Source organism: Brassica rapa, chromosome A08 (assembly GCF_000309985.2).
Source record: "Brassica rapa cultivar Chiifu-401-42 chromosome A08, CAAS_Brap_v3.01, whole genome shotgun sequence".
NCBI classification, from domain to species: Eukaryota; Viridiplantae; Streptophyta; class Magnoliopsida; order Brassicales; family Brassicaceae; genus Brassica; species Brassica rapa.
The window spans coordinates 16,358,644-16,382,657 of record NC_024802.2 but is presented as its reverse complement, the minus strand read 5'-3'; the positions used below and the strand labels follow the sequence as shown (position 1 = coordinate 16,382,657).

At 32.3% G+C, this 24,014-nt stretch overlaps 2 protein-coding genes and 1 long non-coding RNA gene across 4 annotated transcripts in view; 1 reads left to right on the top strand and 2 right to left on the bottom strand.

Moving 5' to 3' along the window:
- LOC103835100 (probable disease resistance protein RPP1) overlaps positions 1 to 24,014 on the bottom strand; it is a 531,820-nt gene that overhangs the window by 342,467 nt on the left and 165,339 nt on the right. The gene's annotated exons all lie outside the window — the stretch shown is intronic.
- LOC103835046 (AP2-like ethylene-responsive transcription factor ANT) lies at positions 5,289 to 7,988 on the bottom strand. 2 transcript variants are annotated; one of them, XM_009111141.3, is made up of 8 exons: positions 7,537 to 7,988; positions 6,882 to 7,431; positions 6,710 to 6,792; positions 6,569 to 6,577; positions 6,374 to 6,462; positions 6,147 to 6,271; positions 5,979 to 6,055; positions 5,289 to 5,897 (listed from the first exon to the last, which is right to left on the bottom strand). In XM_009111141.3, exons 1-8 carry the CDS (start codon positions 7,868 to 7,870, stop codon positions 5,476 to 5,478), a joined length of 1,689 nt encoding a protein of 562 aa, XP_009109389.2. In that variant the 5' UTR covers positions 7,871 to 7,988; the 3' UTR covers positions 5,289 to 5,475. The 2 variants fall into 2 exon arrangements, with proteins under 2 accessions (XP_009109389.2, XP_018508902.2); XM_018653386.2 differs by having other exon boundaries at positions 6,710 to 6,774; positions 7,537 to 7,920.
- On the top strand, positions 8,112 to 24,008 carry LOC103845320. The gene is made up of 9 exons (XR_004450214.1): positions 8,112 to 8,359; positions 8,620 to 8,754; positions 8,856 to 8,969; positions 9,203 to 14,091; positions 14,170 to 14,232; positions 14,280 to 14,421; positions 14,948 to 18,218; positions 18,345 to 23,427; positions 23,658 to 24,008. It is a non-coding gene; the product is annotated as an uncharacterized LOC103845320 (long non-coding RNA).

Below are 24,014 nucleotides of genomic sequence, written 5' to 3'. Positions count from 1 at the left end.
TAAAAATCCGACAATGTTAATCACTACCGTTGAATAAACTCGATCTTCAATTCAATTGGTCTTTATTTTAGCTGAAGTCAAAAATTGATTTCATTTTTTTGTCAGCAAACAAAAATTATATATATATAATTTTTTTATTAATCTGAAGTGTTTCGGACATATGAAAAACCTAGATTAATCATTAAGGAAAGGTCTAGCCTACGGATAGATTCTCTCTTCCGATGTTCAAATGGATCGAAAGCAAAGACTTATATCCATGTGGATGTCTAAAATAATGTGAAGTAGTTTCGCACAGCAAGCCGAATCGAACATGAAATGTGTTGGCGTCCCAAACCATTTCCTTTACCACTCGACTACAAAATCTCGGACAAAAATATATATATTTGATTGCATAATTTTATTTTTGGTAAACATGAGAACTATAAATGTGTTCAAATAACCATAACAATATTTGATTGCAAACTTTTTTTCGTAAAGATAATTTTAACTTATATACGGTGGTTAATCAAGTAGTTAGGTCCATAAAGTTCAAGTTCATTATGTTGCACACATTGACTAGTATTTTTTTACATCCATTCTTTATAGTTGAGTGATCCTCGTAACAAATTTTAGGTCTCGAGATTTCTTTGAGATTGAATTTACTGGATCTTATAACCCAATAAAATGTGAAGTTTATTTTCAGTTGAGTTAATTAATGTCCGTGCAAGCTGGAGGAAATTAAAACACGCAACACACGGAGTTATTCCAGTAACTAGACGTGATATCTTTGAAGCGCATATATATATATAGCGTTTAGGCTTTGAAGTCCCTCTTGTGTGTCGTTAACAAGTTGCATAATTGGTGGATATGTACCTACATTGTCCAAGTCAACGAAAACTACACATATTATGTCAACTAACTCCTTATATTTTTTCCGTGTAAAACTAAGTCCTTATATTATCCATAAAGTCTAAACCATTTTATTTTTCGACCTGTTGAGATATATAATCAATTATCAAAATTTCTAATAGAATCAATAACTCTTATCACATCATTATTCAGTAGCATCTCTCTGGAATGCATTCTCTTTTACAGCCAGGGCCGGTCTCAAGCATAGGCGAGGGAACCGACCGTTTAGAACATCATATTTTAAGCAAAAAATTTAGTTGTATATAAGACATAAATTTTTTTTACATGAATAACAAATGCATTATGCATATTAGGGCATCAAAAAAAAATTGAGGATATTGGACCGTCACTGTTTACAGCTAAAAACAAACAGTATGTTTTCTCAAAAAAAAAACAACAAACAGTAAGGGAATGGGAGACGTTACGAAGGTGCGTGCGTGGGGGATTGTTTATGTATGGGAGTGATAGATTAAAATCGATGTAATATTATCTTTGAACCTAGTATTCTTTTCGTGCTTAAAAAAAAAAACCTAGTATTCTTTTCATATTATATAAGTTATCGTTCTAGTATTCATTATAAGTTATATATATTAGTTTTACTTAGGATCCTTTATACTAAAGTCACATGAGCAATCAAATTTTTTACACATGGCATAGCATGTGCTTACAAAATTTGTTTTTGATAAAATAAAATGTGATCTCTAAATTTTTTCGCATTATTACTCTCAAGTTTCTTAAATCACATATAAAACTGTTTTATATGCTGTATAAACTGTTTTATCTTTTTTGGATCAAAATATTTTACTCCATAAATTCTCTCTCTTTCTCTTTTCATCTCCTTTTCTTACTTTCCATCGATTCATTCTTTTACTATTCAATTTTTCTATATTAAAAAATTCATACAAATTTATGGTTACTCTTAATTTAGATGCAGCTTCCTCTTATTTTTCAATTAATAATATTTTAATAGTTCATCTCAGGTTAAAGTGACACTTGAATATATTTTGCTTCAAAGCTTGATTTTTCAATAGAAGTTTGAAAAATTAAAGCTTTGCCACCAATGAAAGTAATAATAAACAATTTTAACTCTTATCTAAAAAGTGGATACTTGCATATGTTCATTTTTGATGCAAGAGAATGACAATCGGCACATACCCATCTCCCCACTGCCAAAGTACTGGCAAATACTGGTCTTCCTCGTGTGTCGCGAACTCCTCCTGCTGCCGGCCCTAGCACTGTGATCTGCAATGTAGTTGCAGCATGGGATGCCTGAACTAGATATTAATTATGGTATCGGTGGCATTTTCTCAGGCTGGAGTCCGCGCTCTAAACTGGATCCCATCTGCGAGTCTTGCAGCTTTTTCTCATCAACGTTAATGGCTGAAGCCCTCGCCATCCGTTCGGTGGTTATGTATGATGCCTCTTCGAATGTTAAATCCTTGATGATCATGTCTGATTCTCAGTCCCTGGTGAAGTTGTTGAAGAGAGAAAGTTTGGTTCCAGTTTTGTTCGGTATTTTATTCAATATCTATCAGTTTAGCTCTTCTTTTGATGTTGTTTCTTTTTGGTATGTGCTTCGTTTGAGTAATGTGATGGCTGATTCGGTGGTAAAATTAGCTCTCTCATTGTTAAACTTCTCTTCCTCTAATGGAGTGTAAACTCTTTATGACATGAAATTAATGTGTTTGATTAAAAAAAAGTTTTCTTTGAAGCAAACTTAGAATAAAAGCAGAACTGTACACAATCCAAAAACAAAACAAATGGTATGTTTAATTCTTCTTTGATTCGATCTCTTTTATGTAACTCTTTGACAAAACTGTGTTTTGTTTTGTAACTTGAAAGAAATAGCAGCCCATGATTAGCAAATGATGTGATACCACCCCACCGAGAAAAAATGTATTAACAGTTATGATAATGCAAATCAGGTATTTACAGATTTGTTTTGGTTTGGTTACTATTTCACATATCTGTTTTTTTAATAAAAGATCATATTCTAGTATCTTACAATTATTTGTAAGTCATTATATAAAAATCAAATATTTAACATTCATGTTTAATTTCATTTTTATGATATTAAATTTTAAAAATTCTATTTAAAAATGTACTTATATATAAAATACAAATAAAACTGAAAGTATCAGTTATGATATTTTTAGGTGTTATCCATCTCTAGAAATGTGCCTCAAGTAAGTTTAATTTTGATTAAAAAAATTTAAAATTATTGTTAAATATAATTTAAACGCAAAAAAAATGATATGTGCTTAGCATGGGAGATATTCTAATAACCAAATAAACCTCGAGTCAAAATTAATATAAATTTGAATAATATTATTCATTTTTTCTTATTACTTTTTCTTGGCAAACACTTATTACTATCTTTTTATAATATTATTTTTGACAGTAAAATTATTAACAATAAACGACTAAACGTTAAAAAAAAAACGACTAAACGTTACCCCAAACTTAAAAGAAAACAATCTAACTCCGCCCTTAGGAAGTTGAAAATGAAGGGTATAAAGAGACTCAACATAGGTTTAACTTGATAAAAAAAAAGAATGGTAGGTTTTAAGACGTGGCATTTTGATTTGGGCTATTAATGGGATCTAGTCCTTAATGTATATAGCTCCAATCCATCTTTCACTCCTTTCAATTGTTTTCATATCATCAACGCCCATCCCCTCTTGTTTCTTAATTGAAGGTGATTAACACTCAATTCATCATTTGATTGTGCATAAGGTTTTGTTAAACAATAAAGAAGTAAAAGGAAAAATGAATTTCGTAGTAAAGCCGGAAGACTACATGACAATTTATACTCATAAGACTGTCTAATGGCCCATGAAACTATACATTATATAGCCCATTACAAGTTTTATGTGTGTTTATATCCGTTAATGTCAGACATCAAATCAAACATACATGAAAAGTTGTCAAACAATGCTTCTGATTCATATGAAGGAAGAGTATGAGGAGCTTTGTAGCACGAATAGTTTGAGAGAAGAACATTTGCCTCACACTGAAGGCTGGTCCAGAGGGATAGCCACCCAAGCCACCAGATTAGGACATCTAAATTGAGAAGGCATACTTCTGAATTTTTTTATTAGTATTTATAAATATGCAGAATTTTTAGATAAATATTACTTATTGAGAATTATTAACCAGTGAATAAAATCTAATATTCTATGACACTAGTGCAACTAACGCTTCTTTAATTATTAATATTAATATAATATACAATTAACTTTATAGATTTATTTTTAATAATTATTAATCCAGTTTAATTAGTTAAAAATTAATGTGATATTTTATGTTATATATATTTATATATTGTTATTAGGAAAAATATAAATATATGTTGTTAAAACTTGCTTGGGGCATCTAACCGTCTTAGATTGGCACTGCTCACACCTTCGGCTTTTATTATTGAAAATATAATCTTCGATACACTCTCTTTCAAACTAAGAGAACGATTCAAGATTCTTTTTAATTTACCACAATATCAATACTAGTATTTTCAAGGATAAAAAAATATTAAAATGAGTGTTTTTTTTTGAATGAGTGGTTTTTTTTTGTGTAAAAAAAAATGTGCAGTTCAAGTTTAACACTACACCACTCATTCATTTATCTGAAATATGGGTTATTATTTAATATTAACTGGTTTTTGTAAGTTTTCACGTAATAATTTTTTTTGTATGTATTTCTATCAATGAGTATTTAAAAAAAAACTGAAAAATAATTATGCATTACATTTATGATCAAAAAGAATAATAGAAAAATTGATGGAAAATGATAATTTAAATATAATTGAAAAATATGAATATATATATATAATTTAAAAAAAAATCAAACTATCACTTTTCTGTTTCTTTTTTATTCCGTTTATTCCATACATTCCTAAAATGAATTATCAGTTACAACCTAATATTTTGGTGAAACTTTAGGTTAAAAGAGACAAAGTAGGGAATTTTGAAATGAGGTGGTGATGTATGTTGGATTGCTGTGGGACGACATGGTCAATAAAGCAAATCGCATTATTGAAGAGAAATTACGTATATTACTTACTTTATCTTATTATTTCTCTGAACAAAAAAGAACAATACATCAACAACAAAAATTAAAGTGAGAAGAAACCTAATTATTAGATATGAGTCATATTTCGTCTCCGTCTCTTTTAATATTTTCTTACCATATATTTACATGAATTAACATTCTTATCAGTTACTAATCTTGCAGCGCTTCTGAATATTCATGCTCATAATACAGTACTATTAATAACCAGTTCGGGTTGATTGTATTTTCCCAACTCATTTTCTATGATTTTACCAAATCCATTTAGTTTTTAATCACATGACCACTATTGATAGGGATCGAGTGCTCTTATATATAAGTAACTTAGAGGGTAGTAAAAGGCGTTAAAATCATATGTTAGATTCATTCTGTTTCACATGAATACTAATCAAAAGAAACATATACCGCTCCTAAGCATAAACTATTTATAACCGAATCCAAATTTAAACCGGCTAAAACCCTCGATAAACTGAAACACTTAGCAGCTAAACCAAGAAAACCATAGTTAGACATTAGACTGGATCAAGAATCAGCCCAAGCAGCGAAAACCGGCATCTGAGGCAATGTAATAGAAACGGCCTTGAGCTCAGCATTAGGGTTTGTAGTCCAAGAACTCATGTTTCCGACCACATTTGCTCCGAACATCTTCGGACCATCTTGAGGCAACGAGAAATTCCCAGGAAAACCCAAAACCCTCTCCGGACCACTCACTTTTTTATTCGAACCACCGTCCAAGACGGCGTTTAAAGCGGTTTCCTCGTCGTTATTGTTGCGGACCACAATGCTGTTGCTGTTCCTTCGAGCCAACTCTCCAGACAAGAGTGTGTTACTAGACATTATTCGATCCACATCGTACCTTGTAATGTCAAAGTTAGTCACAGCGTTTGTGCCACGGAACTTGATAGCTGCTACATCATACGCTTCCCCCGCTTCTTCTTGAGTTCCTAATAGGGTTAAATATATTCCGTGAGATACAAGCAATCTAAAAAGAGCTTTAATAGATGATAATTATCACTGAAAATTACCAAAAGTTCCGAGGTAGAGATCTTTGTTTCCAGCGACTCTACCGATCCGAGCTTGCCACCTTCCATGTTGGTGATGTCTATTACAAGAGAACCACAAAGTCAGTATTCACATTTTTTATGAAATGAAAACTATATACTACAAAGCTATATACATGCAAGTAAAAGGACCTTGTAACTCCTCTATAGATGGAAGCACCCCTAGAGAAACCACTGCTTCTCCTTCTTAAATGAGCAACATGTTCTTGACGAGTCATGTTCTTCATGTCCTCAATCTCTTTCTGATATATCTCCACCTTTAAACCAATAAAGAAAACTCCATTAGCGTAATATAAAACATCAAAGATCAAAGAGATATAAAGTTGGAAGTAAAAATAGATTAAAAGTAAATGGTTTACAGAGAAATTAGTGTGAGTAGAGGGACCCCAGTACTTGAGTGCAGCAAGATCATATGCTCGGGCAGCTTTCTCCTCCATATCATAACCTCCTAAAAAGATTTAATTAAACAAAAAGCAGTCAAAACCCATCATTATTTTCCCTAGAAAAATATTGGGGGAAATCATGAATCCATGAAGATTGAAGTGTGTACTTACCCAGATAAACTGAGAAGAAGATCATCAAATCATAATCACACATAGAGAAAAAATAAACCCACAATGTCAGTAAATGTCAAATAAAAAACATTTATCCTAAAGAAAAGTAAATTATAAAACATAAAAATAAAAGCATTAGACCTTGTCTTCCTTTTCTGCTATGACCTTCCTTCTTGAAACTATTGTCCCATAGATGAGCTTCATATCTACCAGTCCATCGATGTTTATTTCACATTATTTAAACGATAGAATAAGTACAGAAACTTTATGACGAAAGTCAAATAATATTTAAAGAATTATAAGAAAATAAAACCTTGTAACGCCTCGGTATTGAGAAGTTCGTTGTCCAAAAGTATCAATGGATTTTCTATGAACAGTCTGCTGCTTCTGTCCAACAACCACAACTTCCTCTTGTCCTCTCTTCTTCTTCCTGGCAGCAGCCATTGTTGTTGTCTCAAACCCAACATTTGTCTCAACCAAAGCTTCAGAGATCTGATGGTGGTTTTGAGTTTGGTTGTGGCCTTGGTGGTTTTGGTTCTGGTGGTGGTGAGGGCCAGTGATGCAGCTAGATTGTGACCCAGGGCTCATCGATAAGCTCAGTGACTGTTGAAATTCCCCATATACCCCTACATTAAAAGGGCCTCTTCCATGTGTCAGACCAGGGACACTCTCGTAATTTCTTGATTCTTCCTCATGGTGGTTTCTGGTTTGAGGGAAACTAAAGAACTCTTGAAAGTTTGTGTTGTTGTCTGCCTCATGAGTGGTATTGTAGAATAAACTATCTAAGCTAAGATCCATGGTTTCTTTGTGATTTGTGTTGCTGTGATGGGTCCCAAAGAAATCCTCTATCTTCGGAGATGAAACTAAAACAACCAAAAAACCAGAAAATAAAATTTTATAATATAGAAAATAAAACATAAATTCTTGAAAACCAAACATGTTATCATGCCTACGTTAAATTAATTAACCTTGTGTATGGTGATGATGATTTGAGTAAGAAGATCTGTTGAGAGCTTCCATTAAGCAAAGAGAACCATCAGATCTGAGTGGCATCACGGACATTTGAGAATAAATATCCCCAGCTGCCGAGTTAGATCCATAGCAAACTCCATAGCTGCTACTGTTGTCACCAACAACAAGTTGTGGTGGAACAGAACAAGTTGCAACTGATGAAGACGAAGATGAGTATAGAGCTTCTCCTTCACTTCCTCCAATTTTCAACATATTTGAAGACAACGAGAACCCTAACAAGTTAGTCGTGTTGCTATGATCATTATCATCATTATCACAAAAAGACTTCATTTTCCTTTCTTCTGCTTCTCTTCTTTCTATAATGTATCTCTTTTTTTTCTTTTTTTAATCTCTCGAAATGGTAAGCTAAATCGCAATCATTAGCTAAACAACGAACACACGATCTTTTTCTTTGTTGCGGATAAGAAGAGAAAAGGAAGGGACTTAAGACCATCTTTAACGCAGAACCTTAAGAGGTTCTTAAAGATAAAAACTGATTTAATTAAATGAAAATTAAAACAGTAGGCAATTACCGATCCTTAGTAAGGGATTTTGGTAACCGCTTTTAAAGGGGTTTTTCGAACACGTGTAAGCACAGAAAATTTTCTATTTTTTTTCTCTTTTCTCTCTTTTCTTTTCTCTCTGTTCTTTCTTTCTCGACTTCTCTTTTGGCGATTGAAAGTTGAAACCGTCCTCACGGCATCTCCTCCGGCTTCTCTGGTCTCCTCCGGCTTCTCTGATCTCTTCACGGCGTCTCTTTTTCTCCATTGAGAATCACAGGTTCGTCCACTTTTAATCTTGTCTTGATCCTGGTCGACTGATTGTGATATCGATGATTTAGGGTTGTGGTTTGTCTTAATTGGTTATCTTCTTAATTAGGGTTTGTAATTCCTGTTCCGGGTTTCATCTATCTCTTTGTAAGATATGAATCTATGGTTTATTTGAGAGAGTTCTGCTTGCTGTAAGAAATGTTTGCAATTGAGACATCATGGATATGTTTGATTACAAGTTCTAATCTTGTTGTTGTTTTTATGGTTTAGAAGAGATTGAGATGTCAACACCAGCAAGGAAGAGACTTGTGAGGGATTCCAGGAGGTTGCTGCAAGATCCTCCTGCTGGTATCAGTGGTGCTCCTCTAACAACAACATCTTGCTCTGGAACGCTGTCATCTTCGGGTAACAAAAAAAAAAACACTTGCTTTCTTTTATGGTAAAACCTATGTGTCTTGTCTAGATTCTAATCATTTGTCATTCTCTGTTTTTAATGGAAACTACAGCCCAGATGATACGCCTAGGGATGGAGTTGAACAGAACTTACAGAACCAATGGAGTCCCATCTATGTATCTCTTTCTTTGTCGACAAAGCCGTTGCTATCATGTTGGATATGAAGGTAACATCTTGTTTTTTTTGTTTGTTTGTGAAGAGAGGCATTGCTAGAAGATACAAGAGTACGATTTAGGCATTGTTATTGTGTTACATGTAGGTCTGAGTATTGAACTGTTTTGAGTAACACTCAAAGTCCTATGACGAAAGTGAAACATAATAGAAGTTAATCGGTGTCAGTTTGAGGTGTGTGTGTGTTATATTTTTAACCGTAGAGTGCCAATCTTCCTTCTATAACAGGTTGATATCATATAAGATGTTCAACAGAAGTCACAAGGCGTTCATTCAAATCAAAAGAAGTCACGAGATTTGTTGTATATATTTGTTGTATATGCAATTCACGAGTATTGTCTGTATGTTAGATACATGTTGGTTTTGGTTCTTCTCTCCTTCTCTATATAAAGTTGTGATTCACCAAGCATTTTATTCACACAGTCTCATTATCTCCTTCTCACCAAACAACTTTCATTCTTTCTTCTCACCAAACAAGTTTCATTATCTCTCTTTGATCACAAATATTATTCACAAATGTTTTTTTCAGATTATTTTCGATTATTGTACTAATCTTTATTTTTATGTTGTTTTTCAAATCTATGTTTTAATGTTATCTTTTAATATGTTTTATTTAATAAATAAATTTTATCTTTTAAAAAAATTAATAATTTTTTTCTAAGAACCTTTAACTAAGAAACTCCCATTGGACCATTCAAAATAGAAGTTTCTTAACTTAAATTCTTAGGTTAATTTTATTAATTAAAAATTATTAAGAAACCCATAAGAGGTGATAGGGATAATCATGCTCTAAGGATATAGGAGAGGTTTTTGAGAGTACTCTTATATTATTCTAAGAGGGAAGAACAAAGCACACACATTTGCTGTTTGAAGACGTTGGGATCTGTGTTCTTATCGAGAAAGACATTTCTTTAATTTATTCACTTCTTTTCAAAAAATAATTTATTTTGGGTTTTAGCCCTACAAATCCCCACCTTCCACATATTATATGTTTTTTTGTAAAGCATCTATATACATTTCAAAGCTAATACATTGTTATGGGTTATGGCTTGACTAATGGATATGAGTCATATGAGATATCAGTTCCAATACAGCTATCAGTAAAACACACAGAACACTTGTAGGGAGTATCATATTAAATTTTCCAAAATATATCAAAATACATTTTAAAGTTTATAACTTTTTTTTGTTAGGACATTCAAACGCACTCTCGAAACATTTTATAAATTGTATTCCATTAGGCTTTAACATTTTTTATAACTCATTTCGAAACACACAAAAAGTTAAATATTGAAATGAATCGTTTTACTTATGGTGAACATACATAATACATATCATTTTTTTATCAAAACATAATACATATCATATTATTTATTTTTTGAACATTACATATTATATTATTGGGAAAAAGAAATACGAATACAAACCTATAAACAGACAAAAGGTTAAAGAAAAGTCCAAAATTTCTCTTCAGCGACCGTAGAAATTACGACGAAAATTTTGGTCACGGCTCTAAATGACCCGACATATATAACTCTGGATCATTTGAGCTGCATCTTTTTATATCGTTATCTTCCAAAATCCTCAAACCAAGTGGGTCGCTACTCGTATTTATATTTGATTTTGTAAAACATGAGACAATAATATGTGTACACAATGCTGTCTCTATATATGTGACATGTTTGTATATTCAGCAACAAATTATATTAAGAGTTTAATAACATGTTGAGTTTTTTTTTTTTTTTGATCAAATAACATGTTGAGTTAAGGAGATTTTTTTGGAAAAGGACGAACTAGATCCCAATGCACGAAACGAATAAATTGTTTTCCAATAATATGTAACTAGAAAGAAATCAGTTGGTTAGAACTTAGAACATTTTTCATAGATTATAATTTTTGGAAAACTAAGTTATATACGTACGTAATGTGCATGTGTGTGTGTATACATGTTACGAGTTTGATTTTTAGGTGTACAGTGAGAACTCTAACTAGATCTCTATAAAGTCTTACGTACAGTAAACCTCAAACATACGTAGGCCCTATGATCTCTGCCACGACCAGCTGTAACGTAGGATAAGACACCTATACGGCGCCGTTTTGCTGAAGAACCACCCATCCATCTTTAATCACTTTGACTTATTATGCATCAGAGCTTTCCAATTTTAAAATGGAAATAGTTTAGTCAATATTGATCAATATTTTGTGTTGCCGTCGGAATATACAAAAAATAGTAGCCAAATTTTTGAACAAAACATAAATTTGTGTATGGAATCGTTTTAGACGTTTTTTTTTTAATCGTTTTAGACGTTGGTATATATTTGGTTTCGTTTTTCCATTCTTAATTTCTTATTGTAACTAACGCATTTTTTGTCTTTTAATTCCGATTATCTTTATCATCTTTCATTAAACCTAAACTATAAGTCTATAACTAAGTTCGGTCACTGTACTAATTTCATAACTCTGCTTATATCGAAGCAGTTTGGTTTATCATTGTTAAACCTTATATTTTTATACTTTTACATTACTTTATTAATCTTTCATAAGAGTATTTCCCAGTAATCTAAAATTTTAAGAAAGAAAAAAAAATTATGCTTATACCTTACCACTAGAAGTCTAGAAACATTTTCTTTCTGTTGGATAATTTTCCTTTAAACGTATTGTCGTCGGTCAAATACCTGCAGCATGCAGCAGAGGGAATTCAAATGAGAATTATATACAACAATTATTATTTCTCGACTTAGAACCGCCATTTTTAATGACATAAGAGCAAACCCTAATGGGGTTTTTCAACCAAAGGTTTTAAAAATACATATATATGTATTTTAAAAAGCTCATGCTAATAAATCCCCATTGGGTTTGCTCTAGCAGTCTTGATCGATACAGATTTTTGTTTATTAAAATAAAATATTTGGTTAACTGATATTTTTTACGTTAAGACATGTAATAATTTACCCCTATCAGATTTTATTTATTTAAATGTTCTCAGTTTCTTCTGTGTTAAAAAGATTTCTCTGATTAAACACTTTTGATCAAAGTTAATATTTGCCTAATGATGGATTAAGCGGTGGTAACCTTTAATGGACAAAAACTTTTATTTTAATGATTAAAGCATTAAAATTAATTATCTTTTAAATGAATATATTAAAGGGACAAATAAACTTTATATTACATACGATCAACTATAAATATGAATCAACTAAAAATGAAATCAACATAACCTTAGAATAAGATAAGAGATATCAGGTAAAGTTAAGGAAGAATAATTATTGATAAGATGTTTACCAAACAATAGTATCATTAAATAATAGAACCGGAAAAGCAATAATTTGAGATTACAAAAGAAATTACGTAAGATAATTTTTTTTTTTTGCATGAAAGTGATTACAAGAGACAGATTTTCTAGTGTGGATGATTTTGTTGGAAGGAAAAAAGGTAGTGGGAGCAGTTGTTTTGGAGGGAAATCATATGCACGTAGAGGTCCCTCGTTCCTTCCTTTGGTTTTGGTAATGATTAACAATTCCACCAAACATCAAAATTAATAGTGGCTTTATATCCAATTAGTTTTAGTTTTATTGGGTCCGACTGGTATTTTTATGTCTTTTTCATGATACTTGTCTTTATTTTTCCTTGAATCGTAAATGAATTTCGAAAGTTATAATCAAGCCACAGATAGCTGACAAAGAAATAATCAAACGACGAGATAAACAAAATGTCAACATCCTCCCAATTCGCGACTGAGAAGGCAAACGGAAAACGCCACATGAGATCTCTCACCATTTACTTATTTTCTGTTACCAGGCGAAGCAGCTGTAGATCTTCGAGACAGAGACGACTCTTTGGCCTTATGGTGACTTTTGAATGACTATTGTACCCGTGAAATATTCATAGTCATTGGTTTCGATTATAAATTAAATAGTCATTGCAGATTTATAAGGCCTTAATGAAATGTAATGAAATGTGGAAGTATATTTAGATAGATACTAAGACATACAGTTAGGCTAGAACTTAAAATTTGGAAGAATCTAATGAATACATATACTTTAATTTTATTAATCTTAGTAGTGACGAAAAAATATAAACTTTGTAATATACTAGTATATATTGTTTCAAATTGGACGTTGTTTATGATTTTTTCACGCAGATTAATTTTTATCTTTTTTTATAATTTTAATAATTTATTTAATTTAATTAAGGATAAAATAGATAAATTAATGTAAAATTTGCAATGACACTAATTTGTTAAAAAAGGTTTTATTATACAACAAAATTTAATTAAAGAAAAAATATATAACTAAAGATGTCATTAGATTTCTTCAAACATCTTAAGTTATAGTTACATTGAGATTTGCACCTTATGTTCAAGTAAGAAATACACCAGAATATAGGTGTGATTGGTAATTTCAAGATTTAAAAGAGGATTGTAAAAAGAGAAAATGAGAGAAAAAATGTGAAAAAGGAAAAAATATTGTTACCCTCCTCACATCTAGAATAATAATGAAAGTGTATTTTTCTCAAATTAAACAGTAACTAAGAGAAAATATAATTCCAATTTATTGAGAATTTTATGGAGTAAACTAGATTTTAAAGGGCAGAATTTTTTCAATTTAAAATCTAATTTGAATTTTTAAATAAATAATATATTGTTGTAAGTATTATAAGTTTCATTTTTATTTTTTATACCAACAAATCAACTATTGTTTGGCTTTTTAATTGTACAATAAATTATTTTAATTATATTTGAGCTTGTGAATTAATTTTAAATTATTAAAACCATATTTTGATTAGTTAATTAAATGGGCTGACCTGTGTTTCTTACCATTTATATATATCTTTATATATAAAGAAGAGTTTAATCTCTCCTGATGATGCCAGCTAGGATGCCAGCTTGGAAATAGGATCCCTGTAGTGAAGACACATAGGATCCGCACCGTTTCACTAAACTTCGCTGTTGGGCTTCGTTACGCGCTGCGGCCCATCGAGACAGTCTTCTGCGGAAGCCCTATCAACTGCTCCCCTCCGTGTTCTTCGTTCGTCGTCGATCTACGAAGAGACTGTCGAGATTCTGTAACGGCGATTGTGGTTTAATCGTCAACCACGTGATTCTCACCTATAAAAAGGTATGGCTCCATCCCCTTAGCATCATCCTCACAATTTCTAAATCAATCTACCTCCTAATACGTCATCACTTCTAAAAGCCTTCATTCGTTTAGTTTGTTCTTATCAAGCCAACTGCTCAGTCCCGACTCCTCCCTCCTCAGGTATGAATCCCTCTTAATGTTTCACTCCAAGTCGTTTGATAAATAAGCCTCAATGTAGTTGGCCGGAGATGTTGGAGGAAAAGACGGTTTGAAGAATCTTCACGGTGTGTAAGTTTCCGTCGGAGTGGAGAAACACTGGAAGGGACATGAGTCGATTAGCCATGTCTTGATTGCGTCTAACCCATACCGGTACGTTGTAGAATTGGATTTGGAGTCAGTTTCGTTACCTGGAATCCAGTCAGATAATACTGGAGTTAACTGGTTATCGAAGAGATGCAGAAAGCCTTAAAAAAAAATTGAGTCTGAAATCATGTTGAACCATTGGAGAATCAGAATTATTCTGTTTGTGTTTGTATGTACGTACATCTCATTTCTCTCGCTGTGAATTTTTAATCTTTATCTATCTTAATCTTGCAAGTTGTTACTTTGTGACAGTTGCCTATGTTATTGAGTATATTGCTGTCATCTATTTACAAGATGTGTTCTGAGGAAACCATGCATTTTCAAGTAGTAGACCTCTCAAGAATTAACAGATCTATCATCTGGGATTAGTCCTTATGTGTATTAGTCTTATGTATCCATGTTTAGTTCTTATGTATATTAGTCTATAGTGATTCACTTGGTATGTGGTTGAGTCTAAACATGATCATGTTTGATGCAATATGATAATTTACTTGGCACAAGGTTGAACCTAATGTGAATGTGTTTGATTCAGTATGACGAGTGCATCAAGGACTGTGATAAGGCTGTTGAAAAGGATAGAAAGCTTAGGCCTGGAAAGGAACAACTCGAAAAAGTATCCACAGGTAGCCGCCAAGAACGGCTGGTTTTGTTGGCTCTGCTACTGCTCCGCACACCATCTCCTCTGATGCGCATGTGCTCTCCTCAGAGCTGCGACCAAAGCGTTGGCGAGCGAGGGTTGAGTCTGAAACTGACTGTTTGGATTGGTGGGAATCCTGTTGAAGGAAACGTTGAAACAGAGCTCGAGAGCTTGGAAATAGAGAGAAGGGTGTGCTATTTGGCGACCAAAGGAAGTGAGAGGATGAGATTTGAGACATGCCCTTCGAAAAAAATTTGATCTTGTGGAAGTTAAAATCGTCGAAGTGACGTGAAGAGGAGTGACCTGAGAATGGCCTCTCCTTTTTGCTGGTTGGATATTGCTTCTAAACTGAAGAAGCCTTGGTGTTAGCGTCTGGTGCACGGTATAAACCAATGTACGCATCACTTTAACCCGTTAAATCCCTTTCAAGTTTTATCTTTGTACCCACAAACAAAACAAGGTTGAGACGTTGAAGTTTCTTTAAGCTTAAAGGAAGAAATAGTGGTGGAGGAAGCAAACTTAAGTTATGAAGATATGGTTTAGTATGAGGAAAGTATCGAATAGATGAGGGAGGGCAAGTTATGGCTTTATATTGTTTGTTTCATACTTTCGATGTTATTTTTTCTTTAAATTTCTTAGTAATTAAATATCATAAAGAGCTCAGATATTACTGAATACTTTTGTAATACTAAACACTTGGCCAGTCGTTCAAATTGTTTTACTTGGAGGATGCATTAAATAACTTCACTTGAAGCAGATATTAGTTCTTCTGAATTTCACTTGAAAATTTTATAAGAAAACCAATTACGAGAATACAATAACATTGTTGCCTTTTCACGTTTTATCAACTCAACCATGATTAAAGAAAAACTTAAACTTTTCCTATTCTAATAATTGAGTTTAAGTTAAGAAAAACTAAGATACTGAGAAAAAGAAAAAAAACAATTTACACACTATCAAAACAAATGAAAAAATAAAATATACAACATTAAACATAAAATGGAAAATAATTTCATGATATAAACAAGAGACTAAATTTATTGTATCTAAATAGATGTATTTAAAAAATTTCATGAAAAAATATCTTCCTAGCTAATCTCGAATGGCACATAGAAACAATTATGAATTCTTTCCCTGATAATCTGAAATTCTGTGTTTAATGTTAAGATCAAGCAAGAAATAGTCTAGAAATCCTTATATTTGTTCATAATAAACAATATAGCTTATTTTATCTGAACCAAGTATCACCTAACAATAAACTTTAAAAATAAAACCGATGAATATCAGGAACATGTCCTAACCCTTGAACACTATGTCCAATCCAATTGGATATCTAATGTTTTGATTGCCAGTTTTTCATCAAAGGTGAGATTCTCTTTTTGGAAAATTATTCAAAGGCCTTACAACTGGCGAGAATCTCAAAAAGAATCGTATACATTAGTTGTTAGATACAAATTATTCAACAATGACATAACAATATTGTCGTCGCAAAAAGTCAAAACAAAAATTACTTACAAACAAAAGATACATGAACCATTTTCTTGAGTTTTTTCTTCTTTTTTTGTGTCTTTCATTCACATCTCTTGCAAATATGAACCTAAAATACCAACCACAAAATTATATAAGAAAACAATAATCTAGATCACAAATAAATCATATCCCGCCCGTAGGGCGGGCCGACTCTAGTTTCATATATAAATATGTGATTGTTACCATCTAGCTAAAATTGTTATCATTTAGTTTATTGATTGTTACTATTAATACCTATAACAAGATACTATTATTTATTTATTGAAAGGTTTTATAACAATATAATGTATGTTTTTAAACAAATGTTTTATAATGATGTATTGTTACCATATAAACATTAATATCTTATTAAAAATTGTAAAACATTAAAGTTGGCCCAAAGTGATTAAATATGAAAAATGGTTGTTAAAAATTCCAGATGGATCTTCTTGTAGTAAATAAAGAGGACCGTGTGAGATCCAGTTTTGTTATAGTTATGCTTTTCTAAATTTTTCAGAGTATTACGATATTACCGAACCAGTAATTTATGTACCGTGTAATTATCAATGATGTATACTTTGAAGTCCTAAATGCTACAGTAGAAATATATAGTAATTCAGTTGAAATAATTTTTTTTGTCAACGAAATAATTAAATTTATTAACCATAAATATAAAAATGACATAGAATTGTAAATAAGTTTAAAATGCATGAGCATAATTCTATTACAAGTTTTACTTTAATAGTATAGATGATATAAATAATTTTTTCACTTACTTTGCTTACTCTGTTAATGCTGTACAATCTAATTCTTTTTTTTTTTACTTAGATAGTAATTCATATTTTTCACTTAACATCACCAATCGCTTAAAACAAATTTATACATGTTAATTCCCTCAGAATCACGACATTTGCTTAAATAATTACAGCCACACAAATCCACGAATAACATTCTGGTCCAGCTTTTTGGGTATGGATTTGAATAAAACTAGCTCTATCTAAGAATCTACAATCAAGTGCAACATATAGAACTATCCATAAAAGCAGAAACATTTGGTTGGTTATGTCATCTATATTAATGTTATAACCCATTTAAATGGATAATTTCAATTAAAAAGTATATATCGTATCTCATATGAACACATGTACAAAAAAGTTGCTCGCAGGGATCAATGTTTAAGCTTTTAGAAATTAGGACCACTGTTATTTACATAATTACCCGAACAAGACAGAAATGCAGGAGATTTTGCATGTATGGTGAAAGAGAAAGGAGAAACACAATAATAGACAAATCATTAAAATCAAGATAAATAATTAAATTAAATCTTACATACATCTAACACTATTAAAAAAAGGAGAATAAGAAACCTCCTAAACTACGCCACCTCAGCAAAAAATTCACAACCTATCAAATTGCCATGTCATCATAAATAACAAAAAAAATTCATGTCATCACAAATAACAAAAAAAAAATTCTTTTACGTCAATTTATTATTTTGCGATCTATCTTTTCGTTTTCTTCCTCAAATCAATTTATCCCTTTAATATTCATCTTCTCAATCCTAGGCGGATCTGATTCCGATCTATGTTTCTCTGTTACTTGATTCGATTACTCTGTTACTATGTTCTTTGTTACTGTTACTTGCTTTGTCTCATCGGTACGTTTAATCTTCCTGCTGCTTTTACGAGTCGGGAGAATTTTACGATTTCTTTGGTTCATCATCGTTACGAAGATTTTGTGAGATTGTTTTGCTGATATTTTGTTTTGATTTGGTTTATGACAGATCATTAACGATCGTGAGCGGGAAGATCAAGGGGATTCAGATTCGTGACCTTCAAGGATGAGAAATCGATGAGGGATGCTATTGATGAGATGAACGGAAAGGAGCTCAACGGACGTACCATCACCGTCAACGAGTCTCAGTCTAGAGGAAGCGGCGGTGGAGGAGGCCGTGGTGGAGGTGAATACGGTGGCCGTGGAGGTGGCGGTATGACACTTTTAGCTTTTCCGATTTATTAACGGTTGATTCATATATAAGATTGAACGATGGCCAAATTAGATTCTCACTTTCTCTCGCTATTAGATTTCTGGATTATGATCGTATTGGTTTCAACCCCCAAAATCAATGCGTGGAAGGATTCATATTTGTTATCCTCATGTAATTTTAAGTTAGTTCTCTCATTATTGTATCTTTTCGCATGAACATTGTAATTGAAAGTGAGTATGTATGTCTTTTTTGTAGATTGTGGATCTCTGGATCAACATGGGTTTTGCAAGGGACAAAATCTGGATAATCGATGACAATCTAACTTTACGAGTTCTTAAAATCATCATTAGTTGATCTTCATCTCAAACCATCAGAAGAGGACTTAAAGCAATGGTCTGACAGGTAAAAGTAAAACCATCATCATCCTTTTATGTTCTTTATCTTTATAGATTCTGAATTTTATATGTGTGTTTCCTTTTTGAGTTATGGGTTTCACTTGCTATAGATGGCCACTCAACATTGATTTCTTTAGAACATCAATGGAAAACCCTTCAGATTCTTATTTGCATATATCAAACTTACCTTGCTGTCTTAGATATAAGGTTGTTTGTACTCTTTATAAAATATATATTATCAGCAAAATATTCTGTGTTTAATGAATATTCTACGTGAAACTTCAGATTTATTATTTACTCAAGTAACTTCATCTGTTAGGGTTTTTTTTAACAATAAGTCCTCAGGCAGAAGACACAATATATATATATATTCACTTTGTAGTGTGATGTAATACAGTCTCTTGCATCATCAAAATCTAATAAAATTTGAAGATTTACAATTTTTGTATTGATGATCTACTCACTAACAAAATTTGTATTTGCTTATTTCTTTCGGGTTTATGAGTCACACCGGTGAAGTGTGAGAAGAGTTTGGATGGTCGTTGTCGTCCTCCACAGAGGTTTTGGTAGAAGAGATGAGGACAGCGGAGCGACAGAGAGGGCAAGTGGTGTGAGAACAGAGCCAAAGGTGAATACAATCAAAATGAAATATGTGTTTGCATGAAGGCATTTCCACCAACTCTTCCTTTAACTCAAATTCTCACAAACATACGCAACATCTGCACCAATTTTTCATTAAATTAGTCAAACTTTAGATTTACCAAAACAAGCAACAACCAAAGATAATATTAAACACAAAGACATGAAACTATATAATATATTTAAATTAGGATTGATTTTATATATATCTTGATTTTTGTCTAAAATCTTGATTTTGGTCTTATCTAGAAAGTTGTTCAAAAATTAAGGTCTTATATTTAAAAGGCATCTCAATTCGTATATTTCAACTTCCAATAGGATCATTCTCAGACATCTCAATTCGTATATCAACTATGTTAACATAATTATTTAAAAGAATCTTGGTAATTAAAGTTCAGCCTCATGAGAATTCATAAATGGTAAGATTAAATATGCCACGTAGAAGATTTGATAGATTCATACGAATACGAAGACGCTGGAACCCTATGTTCATAGGTGAGGTGAAGGAAGTAAAGTAACTTCAGAGAATCTCCGCTTTGTAAGAAACAAAGGGGTAAACTATATTGTTTTCAAGTTACCATTAAACAAGTTTTGTATTTGATAGACATATAATTGTTTTTCGATCCATAAGATCTGAGTATTATAAAAATGTTATAGAAAATTAATCTGGGCGTAGCCCGGAAAAGGTCCTAGTATGTATAAATGTCTGTGTAAGAGAGAAAAGAGAGATATTTATTAATGTTGTTTGACCAAAAAAAAAGAAATATTTACTAATATCGACGTTTGATGGCAAGGGTAGATTGGGAATATAAGGTATAGAATCCAACACGAAATCTAAAATTAGATTTTGCATGCAGAGAAATTCATAATACACAGAGAAGATTAGAGAGCGGAGACAGCGACCAAGCATGTCTTCTCATTTTTTATAGTTTTATATTAAGATTCGCATGCTTACAAAGAAATAAATAGCCCATTGGGCCTTTTCCAATATGTATTTAATTACTTATTAGTTATTACAGACAATACTATTGAAGTATTGAGTTTGATCTGATGTTTCCGGAAGGGACTGATATATTGATGTATCTTCTTTTCTCTTGTTTTTTGTATTATGTATGCCATGTCTGATCTAGCTTTAGGCCACTAACGACACTTTTTACTTAATTCAACTACAGTAAATTTACAGCTTTTGGTACAGCTCTAGTCTCAAAACCTGCGAGCTTGGTAGACTTTTAACTTTAAGGGCACTAAAACTATTTTATAATATTATATATATTAAATTTTTTATTTATCATTTATTTAATTGTATGTTTTAGTAATAAAATAAGTGAATAGTATTTTAGTGGGATTAATAGTGTTTTAGTGTAGTGAATAGTGTCACACCAAATTTGGTGTCAAATTTTAGTGTTGCACTAAAATGGTGTGATTTTTGCAGTTCTATTAGAGAGGATTTGGTGTAAAAATAACACTAAAATAGTATTTTGCAGTTCCATTGGAGATGGCCTAAGTGCTAATACTGGTGAAACAACTACAAAGAATTACAAAAATTGAGGTTATATAATTGTAGGTTGTTATTATTATACGAGTATTTAGAAGTTGTAAAATTGTTTTTGTAGGTCTGAAATGTCATAGTCCAATATGTCACGTCACATCTGAATCCTTATGTCATTCTCTCTTTATTCTGCATAGCCAATTAACCATGGATTGGATCCATCCTTTGGCGTCACCTTGACTTGTTTGTATTCAAAAACTATTCAGTAAGTTATTAGATTCACTCACATTTACTATGAATGAAGACAAAATTGGAGTATTTTCTTTATACAGCCCACCTACGTCGTATATAGTATACATACAAAAAGGTCATAGCTATATTCCACTCCGTTGAAAAGAGAAACTCTTTTTACTTTGTTTTTCGAAAAGAAACTCTGTAATCAAAATTCTAATTTTGTTTTAAAACGTTATTGGTCAGATATTATTTCGCAAAAATTGACAAAAAGACACTCAGGGTATCTAAAGCTAACCATGCTCTCTAAGGGTAACAAAATTGTGATTTATAACGTCGCCACGTCGAATTAGAATCTTCTAGGTGTTATGATATTCTAACTCCAAATTTTTGGAACAAGCTTTGATTACCGCAAATCAAAGAATAGTATGAGGATTTTGAATTTTCATATGTTTTCTAATGTTCATATCTCTCGCTTATCCTGATTATAACGACAAAATTAATCCGAACGAATATTCATATATCAGAGAAAATTCGAAAACTCTAATAAACTGGGAAGGCGCCTCATCCCTTTTGAATTGTCTTCAAAATATTCTTGTATTCTTATATTTTATTTACACTGTTTATTGGCTTTGGCTTTTCATGAAAAGGCAATAAGAATGAGACCAAAGAGAGGGCTTTGTGCCTGGTTTTACCCTTTTTGTTTATTTAAATTATAATAAATCAAAATAAAAATAGCAAATAGTTAGAATATGGAATGTACTGAATATGACAGCCATTCATTTTTTTCATTCTGCGTTATTAATATTTTATAAAATTGTCAATCAATGTTTTAATTTATTGTGGACAGGTTGGATCATTTGTTAAAGTTCGTATATATAGAAAGTTCTGCAATCCATATTTATAGTTCGTATATATAGAAAGTTCTGTTGCGTGTGGAGTTAAATAAAGTAACTGCAAAGATGAATTTCATTGAGAATTGTAATTTTAGAAACTAAAATTACAGTAAGACACAATGAATAATAGTTTTCATATCCATTTTATTGGTGGCATCTTTTCCGAACTGAACACAAGTTTGATATTATATCTAATTGTTGTTGATATAACTCAAAAACCAATACTTAACGATAGTTTGTATTTTTTTTAATGAAATTTTGTTTTGAGGAAACGTCAAAAAATGTTATTGAGAAATAGTATCGCTGTTTATATGCTTGCTTAGCTCATTGTGGAACTTGGTTATGAAAGATTTAGCACCTTTTAATTTATTGGGTCGTCACTCCATCCAAAATACCTTTGTATCTCTCCTTTAACGGGCCATTTCTAATTTTATATCGAGAGGTATGTTTAAAAGGCCTTTGAAAACCAGAGTTAATATATTCACTATCCATTGTGCCTTAATTTTTTTTATCTACTGATAAATTTATTAAAGAAAGAGGATAAGGTTAGTGTGGGCATGAGTCCAACAGTAGTAATCTGTTATAAAATGAGGTTTTTGCCAAAGAGTCTGCATGCCCATTAGAAGATTTAGAGATGAAAGATGCGTGAAAAGTAAAGAAAGAGGAAACAATAAGCGATTCAATGTCAGATATCACCCCAAAAAATTCTACCAATCTTTGATCCATGATGCGTGACGAACATATCCCCGGTTGAGTTCTTCTCCTGCTTGTTTCGTGAAGATCTAAGCCAAACCCGCCACTTTGGAGTCTTTGTTCCAAGCTGCGTCTGTGTAACAGAAGATAGTAGCCGGCGATGCAATCTGGATCGAGATTTGCGGGGGAGGGATGCTTATTGGTTGAGCGCTCGGGGTTGGGCATGTTCCCATTCCTTCAGTAGTGCAATCGATTTGGAGAGGATTTCCATCGATGTATATTGCTTATTCTCGAAGGTGAAAAGGTTTTTGTTGATCCACAAGCTCCAACAAATCCAAGCAAAGATATTATCCAAGGTTCCAATTGGAGGCATGTTTACCTTTGTAAGCGAGGATTGTAAGGTGGTTTTGAAGGAGGAGCAAGCCAGAGGGTTCAGCGGAGCAGTCCAAGGGCATAGATCCCAAACTGCTTTGGCTGGTTCGCAGTGGAAGAGTATGTGTTCCAAAGTTTCCTCGGCTCCACACCATGCGCATAGGGTATGTTTTGTAGACCTCTTTTTCTCAGATTTTCTCTTGTTGGTAGATTGTTTAATGCACATCGCCAAATAAACATCTTTACTTTAGGGAGTAACTTGGGTGACCAAACATATTTTTGCCAATTCCAGTTTTGTGATTTTAAAAATGTAGTTGTCGATTGGATCTTTTCTATTTGTGCTGAGTAATAGCCTGACTTTGCTGAATATATCCCTGTTTTTTGTTGTGTCCAGATGAAAGAGTCCCATGCGCCTGTGGTGCTTGGTCGGATGGAGAAGATAAACTCTGTTAGCTGTGGGGAGAGCTTTGTAACAAAGCTTTGTTCCATTCCTTTGTTTCTCTAGATATGAGGTTTGAGACCATCAAGTATTGATCTTGGGGGAGGACAGGGCCCGTAGGGAGTACATCAGATGACGGGTTGATCCAAGAGTCAGACCAGACCCTTGTGATTTCACCATCTCCTATGACTTTTCCTAGGTGTTATTACCATTGTGCCTTAATTTAAAAGGCATTTAGTGGATCACTCTTGTATTGTTAATATAAGAATAAAACGAAAATAAAATTTATAACATATGCATATGTAACCTTAT

Bases quoted from the DNA above. Each gene is read 5' to 3' on its own strand.
- LOC103835046 (XM_009111141.3), bottom strand. From the start codon at position 7,870: ATGAAGTCTTTTTGTGATAATGATGATAATGATCATAGCAACACGACT. The intron at 7,432-7,536 runs GTTAATTAATTT...TGGTTGTTTTAG, and splicing joins TCATCATCACCATACACAAG to TTTCATCTCCGAAGATAGAG. The intron at 5,898-5,978 runs GTAATTTTCAGT...TAACCCTATTAG, and splicing joins TCTCTACCTCGGAACTTTTG to GAACTCAAGAAGAAGCGGGG.